General features: G+C 53.4%; 1 protein-coding gene across 2 annotated transcripts in view; it reads left to right on the top strand.

Moving 5' to 3' along the window:
- Positions 1-13061, top strand: part of LOC144770967 (uncharacterized) — a 274522-nt gene that overhangs the window by 153971 nt on the left and 107490 nt on the right. For both annotated transcript variants that reach the window (XM_078655830.1, XM_078655831.1), the window contains one exon: positions 7664-7750. In XM_078655830.1, coding sequence (XP_078511956.1) covers positions 7664-7750 — 87 coding nt within the window. The remainder of the gene's footprint in view (positions 1-7663; positions 7751-13061) is intronic.

The following is a 13061-nucleotide window of genomic DNA, read 5'->3' as shown; positions in this document are numbered from 1 at the left end:
TCTTTCACCTCCCTGTGCCTGGTCCAACCCTCCTGTTCCTGTGTCTTTCACCTCCCCGTGCCTGGTCCAACCCTACTGTACCTGTGTCTTTCACCTCCCTGTGCCTGGTCCAACCCTCCTGTACCTGTGTCTTTCACCTCCCTGTGCCTGGTCTAACCCTCCTGTACCTGTGTCTTTCACCTCCCTGTGCCTGGTCCAACCCTCCTGTTCCTGTGTCTTTCACCTCCCTGTGCCTGGTCCAACCCTCCTGTTCCTGTGTCTTTCACCTTCCTGTGCCTGGTCCAACCCTCCTGTTCCTGTGTCTTTCACCTTCCTGTGCCTGGTCCAACCCTCCTGTTCCTGTGTCTTTCACCTCCCCGTGCCTGGTCCAACCCTCCTGTTCCTGTGTCTTTCACCTCCCCGTGCCTGGTCCAACCCTCCTGTACCTGTGTCTTTCACCTCCCTCTGCCTGGTCCAATCCCTCCTGTTCCTGTGTCTTTCACTTCCCATGCCTGGTCCAACCCTCCTGTACCTGTGTCTTTCACCTCCCTGTGCCTGGTCCAACCCTCCTGTTCCTGTGTCTTTCACCTTCCTGTGCCTGGTCCAACCCTCCTGTTCCTGTGTCTTTCACCTTCCTGTGCCTGGTCCAACCCTCCTGTTCCTGTGTCTTTCACCTCCCCGTGCCTGATCCAACCCTCCTGTTCCTGTGTCTTTCACCTCCCTCTGCCTGGTCCAATCCTCCTGTTCCTGTGTCTTTCACTTCCCATGCCTGGTCCAACCCTCCTGTACCTGTGTCTTTCACCTCCCTGTGCCTGGTCCAACCCTCCTGTTCCTGTGTCTTTCACCTCCCCGTGCCTGGTCCAACCCTCCTGTTCCTGTGTCTTTCACCCCCTGTGCCTGGTCCAACCCTCCTGTTCCTGTGTCTTTCACCTCCCCGTGCCTGGTCCAACCCTCCTGTTCCTGTGTCTTTCACCTCCCTGTGCCTGGTCCAACCCTCCTGTCCCTGTGTCTTTCACCTTCCTGTGCCTGGTCCAACCCTCCTGTTCCTGTGTCTTTCACCTCCCCGTGCCTGGTAAAACCCTCCTGTTCCTGTGCTTTTCACCTCCCTGTGCCTGGTCCTACCCTCCTGTTCCTGTGTCTTTCACCTCCCTGTGCCTGGTCCAACCCTCCTGTTCCTGTGTCTTTCACCTCCCCGTGCCTGGTCCAACCCTCCTGTTCCTGTGTCTTTCACCTCCCTCTGCCTGGTCCAACCCTCCTGTTCCTGTGTCTTTCACCTCCCCGTGCCTGGTCCAACCCTCCTGTTCCTGTGTCTTTCACCCCCTGTGCCTGGTCCAACCCTCCTGTTCCTGTGTCTTTCACCTCCCCGTGCCTGGTCCAACCCTCCTGTTCCTGTGTCTTTCACCTCCCTGTGCCTGGTCCAACCCTCCTGTCCCTGTGTCTTTCACCTCCCTGTGCCTGGTCCAACCTTCCTGTTCCTGTGTCTTTCACCTCCCTCTGCCTGGTCCAACCCTCCTGTTCCTGTGTCTTTCACCTCCCTCTGCCTGGTCCAATCCGTCCTGTTCCTGTGTCTTTCACCCCCTGTGCCTGGTCCAACCCTCCTGTTCCTGTGTCTTTCACCTTCCTGTGCCTGGTCCAACCCTCCTGTTCCTGTGTCTTTCACCTCCCCGTGCCTGGTCCAACCCTCCTATTCCTGTGTCTTTCACCTCCCTGTGCCTGGTCCAACCCTCCTGTTCCTGTGTCTTTCGCCTTCCTGTGCCTGGTCCAACCCTCCTGTACCTGTGTCTTTCACCTCCCTGTGCCTGGTCCAACCCTCCTGTTCCTGTGTCTTTCACCTCCCCGTGCCTGGTCCAACCCTCCTGTACCTGTGTCTTTCACCTCCCTGTGCCTGGTCCAACCCTCCTGTACCTGTGTCTTTCACCTCCCTGTGCCTGGTCCAACCCTCCTGTACCTGTGTCTTTCACCTCCCTGTCCCTGGTCCAACCCTCCTGTTCCTGTGTGTTTCACCTCCCTGTGCCTGGTCCAACCCTCCTGTTCCTGTGTCTTTCACCTTCCTGTGCCTGGTCCAACCCTCCTGTTCCTGTGTCTTTCACCTTCCTGTGCCTGGTCCAACCCTCCTGTTCCTGTGTCTTTCACCTCCCCGTGCCTGGTCTAACCCTCCTGTACCTGTGACTTTTACCTCCCTCTGCCTGGTCCAATCCCTCCTGTTCCTGTGTCTTTCACTTCCCATGCCTGGTCCAACCCTCCTGTACCTGTGTCTTTCACCTTCCTGTGCCTGGTCCAACCCTCCTGTTCCTGTGTCTTTCACCTTCCTGTGCCTGGTCCAACCCTCCTGTTCCTGTGTCTTTCACCTCCCCGTGCCTGGTCCAACCCTCCTGTTCCTGTGTCTTTCACCTCCCTCTGCCTGGTCCAATCCCTCCTGTTCCTGTGTCTTTCACTTTCCATGCCTGGTCCAACCCTCCTGTACCTGTGTCTTTCACCTCCCTGTGCCTGGTCCAACCCTCCTGTTCCTGTGTCTTTCACCTTCCTGTGCCTGGTCCAACCCTCCTGTTCCTGTGTCTTTCACCTTCCTGTGCCTGGTCCAACCCTCCTGTTCCTGTGTCTTTCACCTCCCCGTGCCTGGTCCAACCCTCCTGTACCTGTGTCTTTCACCTCCCTGTGCCTGGTCCAACCCTCCTGTTCCTGTGTCTTTCACCTCCCTGTGCCTGGTCCAACCCTCCTGTTCCTGTGTCTTTCACCTTCCTGTGCCTGGTCCAACCCTCCTGTTCCTGTGTCTTTCACCTTCCTGTGCCTGGTCCAACCCTCCTGTTCCTGTGTCTTTCACCTCCCCGTGCCTGGTCCAACCCTCCTGTTCCTGTGTCTTTCACCTCCCCGTGCCTGGTCTAACCCTCCTGTACCTGTGTCTTTCACCTCCCTCTGCCTGGTCCAATCCCTCCTGTTCCTGTGTCTTTCACTTCCCATGCCTGGTCCAACCATCCTGTACCTGTGTCTTTCACCTCCCTGTGCCTGGTCCAACCCTCCTGTTCCTGTGTCTTTCACCTTCCTGTGCCTGGTCCAACCCTCCTGTTCCTGTGTCTTTCACCTTCCTGTGCCTGGTCCAACCCTCCTGTTCCTGTGTCTTTCACCTCCCCGTGCCTGGTCCAACCCTCCTGTTCCTGTGTCTTTCACCTCCCTCTGCCTGGTCCAATCCCTCCTGTTCCTGTGTCTTTCACTTCCCATGCCTGGTCCAACCCTCCTGTACCTGTGTCTTTCACCTCCCTGTGCCTGGTCCAACCCTCCTGTTCCTGTGTCTTTCACCTTCCTGTGCCTGGTCCAACCCTCCTGTTCCTGTGTCTTTCACCTTCCTGTGCCTGGTCCAACCCTCCTGTTCCTGTGTCTTTCACCTCCCCGTGCCTGGTCCAACCCTCCTGTTCCTGTGTCTTTCACCTTCCTGTGCCTGGTCCAACCCTCCTGTTCCTGTGTCTTTCACCTCCCTGTGCCTGGTCCAACCCTCCTGTTCCTGTGTCTTTCACCTCCCCGTGCCTGGTCCAACCCTCCTGTTCCTGTGTCTTTCACCTCCCCGTGCCTGGTCCAACCCTCCTGTTCCTGTGTCTTTCACCTCCCTGTGCCTGGTCCAACCCTCCTGTTCCTGTGTCTTTCACCTCCCTGTGCCTGGTCCAACCCTCCTGTTCCTGTGTCTTTCACCTCCCTGTGCCTGGTCCAACCCTCCTGTTCCTGTGTCTTTCACCTTCCTGTGCCTGGTCCAACCCTCCTGTTCCTGTGTCTTTCACCTTCCTGTGCCTGGTCCAACCCCTCCTGTTCCTGTGTCTTTCACCTCCCCGTGCCTGGTCCAACCCTCCTGTTCCTGTGTCTTTCACCTTCCTGTGCCTGGTCCAACCCTCCTGTTCCTGTGTCTTTCACCTCCCTGTGCCTGGTCCAACCCTCCTGTTCCTGTGTCTTTCACCTCCCCGTGCCTGGTCCAAGCCTCCTGTTCCTGTGTCTTTCACCTCCCTGTGCCTGGTCCAAACCTCCTGTTCCTGTGTCTTTCACCTCCCTGTGCCTGGTCCAACCCTCCTGTTCCTGTGTCTTTCACCTCCCCGTGCCTGGTCCAACCCTCCTGTTCCTGTGTCTTTCACCTTCCTGTGCCTGGTCCAACCCTCCTGTTCCTGTGTCTTTCACCTCTCTGTGCCTGGTCCAACCCTCCTGTTCCTGTGTCTTTCACTTCCCATGCCTGGTCCAACCCTCCTGTTCCTGTGTCTTTCACCTTCCTGTGCCTGGTCCAACCCTCCTGTTCCTGTGTCTTTCACCTCCCCGTGCCTGGTCCAACCCTCCTGTACCTGTGTCTTTCACCTCCCTGTGCCTGGTCCAACCCTCCTGTTCCTGTGTCTTTCACCTCCCTGTGCCTGGTCCAACCCTCCTGTTCCTGTGTCTTTCACCTTCCTGTGCCTGGTCCAACCCTCCTGTTCCTGTGTCTTTCACCTTCCTGTGCCTGGTCCAACCCTCCTGTTCCTGTGTCTTTCACCTCCCCGTGCCTGGTCCAACCCTCCTGTTCCTGTGTCTTTCACCTCCCCGTGCCTGGTCTAACCCTCCTGTACCTGTGTCTTTCACCTCCCTCTGCCTGGTCCAATCCCTCCTGTTCCTGTGTCTTTCACTTCCCATGCCTGGTCCAACCATCCTGTACCTGTGTCTTTCACCTCCCTGTGCCTGGTCCAACCCTCCTGTTCCTGTGTCTTTCACCTTCCTGTGCCTGGTCCAACCCTCCTGTTCCTGTGTCTTTCACCTTCCTGTGCCTGGTCCAACCCTCCTGTTCCTGTGTCTTTCACCTCCCCGTGCCTGGTCCAACCCTCCTGTTCCTGTGTCTTTCACCTCCCTCTGCCTGGTCCAATCCCTCCTGTTCCTGTGTCTTTCACTTCCCATGCCTGGTCCAACCCTCCTGTACCTGTGTCTTTCACCTCCCTGTGCCTGGTCCAACCCTCCTGTTCCTGTGTCTTTCACCTTCCTGTGCCTGGTCCAACCCTCCTGTTCCTGTGTCTTTCACCTTCCTGTGCCTGGTCCAACCCTCCTGTTCCTGTGTCTTTCACCTCCCCGTGCCTGGTCCAACCCTCCTGTTCCTGTGTCTTTCACCTTCCTGTGCCTGGTCCAACCCTCCTGTTCCTGTGTCTTTCACCTCCCTGTGCCTGGTCCAACCCTCCTGTTCCTGTGTCTTTCACCTCCCCGTGCCTGGTCCAACCCTCCTGTTCCTGTGTCTTTCACCTCCCTGTGCCTGGTCCAACCCTCCTGTTCCTGTGTCTTTCACCTCCCTGTGCCTGGTCCAACCCTCCTGTTCCTGTGTCTTTCACCTCCCTGTGCCTGGTCCAACCCTCCTGTTCCTGTGTCTTTCACCTCCCTGTGCCTGGTCCAACCCTCCTGTTCCTGTGTCTTTCACCTTCCTGTGCCTGGTCCAACCCTCCTGTTCCTGTGTCTTTCACCTTCCTGTGCCTGGTCCAACCCCTCCTGTTCCTGTGTCTTTCACCTCCCCGTGCCTGGTCCAACCCTCCTGTTCCTGTGTCTTTCACCTTCCTGTGCCTGGTCCAACCCTCCTGTTCTTGTGTCTTTCACCTCCCTGTGCCTGGTCCAACCCTCCTGTTCCTGTGTCTTTCACCTCCCCGTGCCTGGTCCAAGCCTCCTGTTCCTGTGTCTTTCACCTCCCTGTGCCTGGTCCAAACCTCCTGTTCCTGTGTCTTTCACCTCCCTGTGCCTGGTCCAACCCTCCTGTTCCTGTGTCTTTCACCTCCCCGTGCCTGGTCCAACCCTCCTGTTCCTGTGTCTTTCACCTTCCTGTGCCTGGTCCAACCCTCCTGTTCCTGTGTCTTTCACCTCCCCGTGCCTGGTCCAACCCTCCTGTTCCTGTGTCTTTCACCTCCCTGTGCCTGGTCCAACCCTCCTGTTCCTGTGTCTTTCACCTCCCTGTGCCTGGTCCAACCCTCCTGTTCCTGTGTCTTTCACCTCCCCGTGCCTGGTCCAAGCCTCCTGTTCCTGTGTCTTTCACCTCCCTCTGCCTGGTCCAACCCTCCTGTTCCTGTGTCTTTCACCTCCCTGTGCCTGGTCCAACCCTCCTGTTCCTGTGTCTTTCACCTCCCTGTGCCTGGTCCAACCCTCCTGTTCCTGTGTCTTTCACCTCCCTGTGCCTGGTCCAACCCTCCTGTTCCTGTGTCTTTCACCTTCCTGTGCCTGGTCCAACCCTCCTGTTCCTGTGTCTTTCACCTTCCTGTGCCTGGTCCAACCCCTCCTGTTCCTGTGTCTTTCACCTCCCCGTGCCTGGTCCAACCCTCCTGTTCCTGTGTCTTTCACCTTCCTGTGCCTGGTCCAACCCTCCTGTTCCTGTGTCTTTCACCTCCCTGTGCCTGGTCCAACCCTCCTGTTCCTGTGTCTTTCACCTCCCCGTGCCTGGTCCAAGCCTCCTGTTCCTGTGTCTTTCACCTCCCTGTGCCTGGTCCAAACCTCCTGTTCCTGTGTCTTTCACCTCCCTGTGCCTGGTCCAACCCTCCTGTTCCTGTGTCTTTCACCTCCCCGTGCCTGGTCCAACCCTCCTGTTCCTGTGTCTTTCACCTTCCTGTGCCTGGTCCAACCCTCCTGTTCCTGTGTCTTTCACCTCCCCGTGCCTGGTCCAACCCTCCTGTTCCTGTGTCTTTCACCTCCCTGTGCCTGGTCCAACCCTCCTGTTCCTGTGTCTTTCACCTCCCTGTGCCTGGTCCAACCCTCCTGTTCCTGTGTCTTTCACCTCCCCGTGCCTGGTCCAAGCCTCCTGTTCCTGTGTCTTTCACCTCCCTCTGCCTGGTCCAACCCTCCTGTTCCTGTGTCTTTCACCTCCCCGTGCCTGGTCCAACCCTCCTGTTCCTGTGTCTTTCACCTTCCTGTGCCTGGTCCAACCCTCCTGTTCCTGTGTCTTTCACCTCCATGTGCCTGGTCCAACCCTCCTGTTCCTGTGTCTTTCACCTCCCCGTGCCTGGTCCAACCCTCCTGTTCCTGTGTCTTTCACCTCCCCGTGCCTGGTCCAACCCTCCTGTTCCTGTGTCTTTCACCTCCCTGTGCCTGGTCCAACCCTCCTGTTCCTGTGTCTTTCACCTTCCTGTGCCTGGTCCAACCCTCCTGTTCCTGTGTCTTTCACCTCCATGTGCCTGGTCCAACCCTCCTGTTCCTGTGTCTTTCACCTCCCCGTGCCTGGTCCAATCCCTCCTGTTCCTGTGTCTTTCACCTCCCCGTGCCTGGTCCAACCCTCCTGTTCCTGTGTCTTTCACCTTCCTGTGCCTGGTCCAACCCTCCTGTTCCTGTGTCTTTCACCTCCATGTGCCTGGTCCAACCCTCCTGTTCCTGTGTCTTTCACCTCCCTCTGCCTGCAGTTGTCACTAGTTCATGCTGATAACGAGGAAGGGTAAGCCTTTCAAATCTTGTAGAGTGTAAGGTAATTTGTCACATTGGTGGTCTACATGAGTCATATCTAAAGATAGAAGTGTTATTTTAATTCACATTTAGTGACAAACCCTGGGCTCACCCCACCCCCAGAAACCAACGAGAATGCATTCCCTTTCTCATACAATGATGTATTATTTCGTGTCCCGAACAGAAATTTCTTGATTTAGCTACTGACAGGGAATCATGGGTGAGAGATGGAATTAAATTAGCATAGCACTGTTTCTCTTTGGAATTAAGCATTTTGTCACCTTAACAGGTTTTCCTGCCGTCATTCCTGAGCCAACGAGTTCTTGGGACCATGTTGATGGAGACGAAAGAGAGCCCAGCCCCTGTGCCAGCTCAGGTAAAAGTATTCCTGTATTGTGGCATGAAAGCAGCAGCAGTTCTAGCGTTGGCCATGGAAAGGTATTCCTGCAGAGACTGCAGCGACTCTACCTTATTGCTATTTGTTACCCACGCTGCATGGGGTCATTTGTTTGTTTGCTCGCAGCTACATCACTCACAGCTACATTATTTTTTACTTCTGCTCGCAGCTACAGTGTTTTTAACTTTTGTCTTTTGATGACGCTTTGTCTTTTAATATTTAGTGTGCTCTTACCGCTTGGGAGCTGACTTCTGTATTTCTTGTGGGAGGCTTCCACGGTCCGTCACGGTTTGTACCGTTTGTGCGGAGGGTAGTACCTCTTTAGTTTCACTGTGAGGCTCCTTTCGCATGCAACTACTTCCGGTGGTGTGCGGTCTAATGGCTGATTATTTCCCTATTTAAGGCCACGCTGGATCGAACGCACAGGGGACGCATGCAGCGAGTGCGCCGACGGCGCGTCAAAGGCAAGCCCGTCTGCACCCCTCCGCGCCAGAACGGCGCCAGCCACCAGCCACTCTTCCAGTTTTGTGGAAATTGCCTATTCTTACTCTCGTGACAACCTCCTGGGGATTAGATCTTCAATGAGTACGGTTTGTCCTCTCTTTCCTGTTAGCCCTATGGGTCCTTTTTAGGTCTCTTCCTAGAGACGCGCGAAGCGCGTTCTCGGCAGAGAACTATTGTAATCGTTTCAGCCGGCAAAGCCGGCAAAGGAGACAAGAGCTGGGCACGCGCCCAGCATTCTCAATGGGAGAGGTGCGACAAGAGCTGGCCACGCGCGGATTCAGTCGCGTGCACGCACACGGCGCCAGCGTCTCCGCCGTGCGCCGATGACTGCTCTCTTCCTAGCCGGCATCGAGAAGTTTCACACCGCAGTGAGGGCACTGAGAGGTAGGTGCTTGTTGTGTGTTAGTTATAGAAGCGGATGAGCCAACAAATTAACAGGGACAGTGTTAAGTGTTGCAAGTAGCAGGTTTTACTTTCAACGCCTCATCAGGGAACTCATTGTATTTACCTCGTGAGAAGAAAGACCTGTTTGCTTTGCCAGGATTGGAATTCTGGACTTGCGTTTGGAACCATCACTGAGTCGCCTCACTAAAACTAAATGTTGAAAGATATGAAATCGAAAACTCTGCAGACCTGAAATATGACCCAATCAGTTGGTGTTTTGCCTGCCGTTAAACACAAGTGGAATGCGTTTTTACAAGAAATATATAATTCGTGGTTCGTACATTTCCCAAGTTCATAATTCAGTCGCTTACTCGGTCCAAGTATTTTGGTTCTCATTCTGACACCAACAGCCCTGATTTTATAACCGCAACCATTCTGGGATTTGTAGTCTTGATTTTAAAATCGGATACAAAAGACTACAAGTCCCAGAAAACAAAGCTAGTGAAGCACGGACCTACAGAGCCACAGACTGAAAACAGACCGAACCTGGTCTCAAAAGAATCACTGCCTGACAGACTGGGCAACTGCTACATACTCGCTCTCCGCTGCCTGGCCCTTCCACTTCCATGCCCTTAAAAAAGCTATTAAGTTGAGACCTCGCATCTCGCAACATAAGCTCAGCATGCAACTACTTTCGCCTGGCTGAGACGCTGCTCTCTGAGATGGGGCGGGCTAAGAAAAAGCTCTCCATCCTGCCTAACCCGCTCAGACCTCCGTTTCTCTCAGTTTAGTCTGGTTAGTTACTTTCTGGCTTTGTGGGTTCCTGTGGCGAAAGCCCACATCCACAAGTTCTCTGAAGGAGCACAGTGGCCCCAACAACCCCATGGTGTGGGAGGGTAAGGCATGTCCTGGCCCAGCCCACTGTAAAGTTGGAGAACCAGGTATGCGCCAACCATGTAAAATATTCATGCTTGGAGTCCTTAATGACAGCTTCATTAGTAAGGATAAGAGCTGTGGTGCGCAGCCAATTATTTTATGTAAAGTTGTTGCCTCAATGCACTGCGCATTCCACTTAACTTGCATTTATACGCAACATTATTTAGCTGTGACTGCATATGTAATCAGATCCTATTTTTGTGTGACTCCGCTTGTGCTGTAATCCCAACTGCCTCAGTACAGAACATGTTTTGTTAAATCTTAGTGTGATCATAAAACTTGTAATTGGTTGGAGGGGTGGGTATAGAGTTTTGTTTTTGTATGGTCCATTCCTGCCTGTCCTGTCGAGTTTAAAGCACTGCTGTTCCAGACAGTGCTCCTGACATGGTGGACGTTGTTGCCTTTTACAACATAAGCTGCTGATATTAATGTTGCACACACAGCGTAGCAGGGTGCTGCATAGATGTTCTCATTTGACAGTTGCTAGGAGGTCTTACTTCTGGTGAAACCTGTATTTTTCTATATACCTGCAGGATTGATTCCATGAGAATTGAGGTTTGGGGGCCAGATGAGTCCTGATTTGCTGCTTAATTCCAACTTAAGTAACCAACGGGATGTGCCTGTTATCCAGTATTTGGGTGTCTTTCATAGATTCACATGCCTGAATCATTCCCCGTCGTCGAGACGGGAGCCTCCGGTATATAAAAAAGTAATGTCCTATAGACATACATAGAGAAAAATAGGCCTAAGGATCCCACCTTAGTGGCCTATCCACGTCCTTTTGTAAAAAGGACCAAACTAGAGTAGGCCCAAGGGTCCCACCTTAGTGGCCTATCTATGTCCTTTTGTAAAAAGGACCAAAGGAAAGAAGCCAACCAATCAGCTACCACCTCCTTCTAGAACCTTCCTGTCAGGAGCCTAGGTCTCTCAGATTTTCTACCGCACGTTGTGCTAAGGGAGTCTCCTCTGAGCTCTGCTCAGATTCTGTGTTTATTTTCACTTCATTAAATAACTTTGCTTTTCTACTATGGATTATCTTCAAATACATTCTTTAAAGAAGGTCTGGTAAGGTTAGAGCCTGTGCTTCTTGTTCCAAGAAGTTGCTCTGCTCTGTTTATCACACTGAAGGTATGTCGCACTTTCTCAAGTACGTTTTTGAGAGGTCGTGAAGGGCGACTTTTAATATGCTTAAGACCAGAAAGGAGGTTTTTTATTTTCTCCAGTTACTGTGATGAGGCGCTGCCCTCAACGTCTAGGAGACCTCAAAAGAGAAGAGAATCTCCTCAGACTGATTCCTCAGGGGAACGTCCTGAGAAGGCCCTCAAAAAGACCGCTCATAGGTCTTCTGGGCGCAGTCCTTCAAAATCTCCTCACTCTGTGGTAAAGGAGAGTAAATGACTTTCTTTTGGAGAAAAATCATATAAAAAAGACGACTTCTGAGCCGTCAAAATCACCTCCTCTGATCATGGGACCCTTCAGAAAGGGCGTCTTCTTTACCTCCTGAGGTAAAGACTAGCAGCCAACATCGTCAACAGGATCGTCGACAGAAAAATCTATCATTGCCTATTACAGCCTCTTCGTCTACGATGGCTCGTCTACGATGGCCTCATCTACGATGGCTCATCTACGACGGCTCGTCTACGACGTTGTCGACGACGGCCTTATCTATGACTACTCGTCTACGACGGCCTGTCTACGGCGTCGACGATGGCCTCATCTACGATGGCCCCATCTACGATGGCCTCGTCTACGACGGCCTCGTCTACGACGGCCACGTCTACGATGGCCTCGTCTACGATGGCCTCGTCTACGATGGCCTCGTCTACGGTGGCCTCGTCTACAACGCCTTGTCTACGACGGCTCGTCGACGACGACGAGAGCGTAGACGACGACGGAGAGCGTCGACGACGAAGGACAGCGGCGACGACGACGAGAGCGTCGACGACGACGAGAGCGTCGACGACGCTATGTCTGCTCGTCTATGACTGCTCGTCTATGACTGCTCGTCTATGACTGCTCGTCTATGACTGCTCGTCTATGACTGCTCGTCTATGACTGCTCGTCTACGACGGCCCGTCGACGACGGCCTCGTCTACGACGGCCTCGTCTACGACGGCCTCGTCTACGACGGCCTCGTCTACGACGGCCTCGTCTACGATGGCCTCGTCTACGATGGCCTCGTCTATGACGGCCTCATCTATGACGGCCTCATCTATGACGGCCTCATCTACAAAGGCTAGTCTACGACTGCGTCGGCCACCTTGTCTACGACGGATCGTCTATGGCGTTGTCTATGACGGCCTCATCTATGACTGCTCGTCTACGACGGCATAGTCTATGACGGCGATCTACGAAGGAAAAATCCGCCAATTCTGGAATTTCTTATAATGTGGTAGAGAGGGCTGCTCAACGTTTTAAGATCTTAATGACCTCTCAAGAACAGGCCGGCTTCTTGTATGACTTTAAAGAACCTCTCAAGAAGGCTGTAAGGTCAATACAGATTATCAATTACCTATAGTCAGAAGAGGTAAGGGTCATGCAGAACCCCTCCTCTGTATCACCAGTTGGATAAGAAGTATAGGGCGCCAGATACAGCACCGGCGTGTTTAACAGGACATCCTAAGCCGGACTCCGTAGTGACACAGGCGGCCCAGAAGAACTCCAGGAATCCTTCGCCCCCTTTGTCGCTTCCTCCTGATGATAAGGACAAAGAGAGGACAATTTTGGGAACAGGTTTTCCTCAATGTCGGCAATCACGGTAAAGGCCGTGAACGCTCTAGCGCTCTTGGGACGCTATCATGGACAATTGTGGGCACACATAGCCCCATACCTGTCGGAATTGCCAAATTCATCCAAAGAGGAAGTAAAAAGGATTCTGCTAGATGGTGAAGCATCGGCGTCAGACACTATAATCTGCGCGATGGATATCGCTATGACAGGGTTCCTCAAGTTGGCTGGAGCAGCAGTCTTGCGGCTCCAAGGATGGCTAAAGGCAACCTCTTTCAGTCCTGAGGTGCAAACATAGGTTTTGGACATGCCATATGACAGCCAGTTACTAATTGGCCCAAAAAATTGACGAAGCAGACACTGTGAGAGCTTTGGGCACTCTTCAGTATAAGAACCAGTCCTTTAGTAGAAATAGAGGAAGAGGACAGTCTTCCCACAGAGGGAATTATCAATACAAGTCTTCCTACTCTTCAGGCCAGAGTAGACCGCAATACCAACAGCGCCAACAACAGCAAAACAAGCAATCTCTTTTGGGAGGTCGTCCTTTCAAGGTAAAGGACAGCGGAAATGACAAAAATCTACGGCTGCTTCTATGACAGATCTCGATTATGCTGCAGATAGGAGCTATAGGGAGAGTACCTCCATCTCGGAAGGGAAAAGGGTTTTATTCCTACTTCTTTTGATCCAGAAAAAAGACAAGAAGTAGAGACCAATCTTGGACCTCAGGGCCCTCAACAAA

This window comes from Lissotriton helveticus, chromosome 7 (assembly GCF_964261635.1).
Source record: "Lissotriton helveticus chromosome 7, aLisHel1.1, whole genome shotgun sequence".
Classification (NCBI taxonomy): domain Eukaryota; kingdom Metazoa; phylum Chordata; class Amphibia; order Caudata; family Salamandridae; genus Lissotriton; species Lissotriton helveticus.
This window is presented reverse-complemented; position numbering and strand designations above follow the sequence as displayed.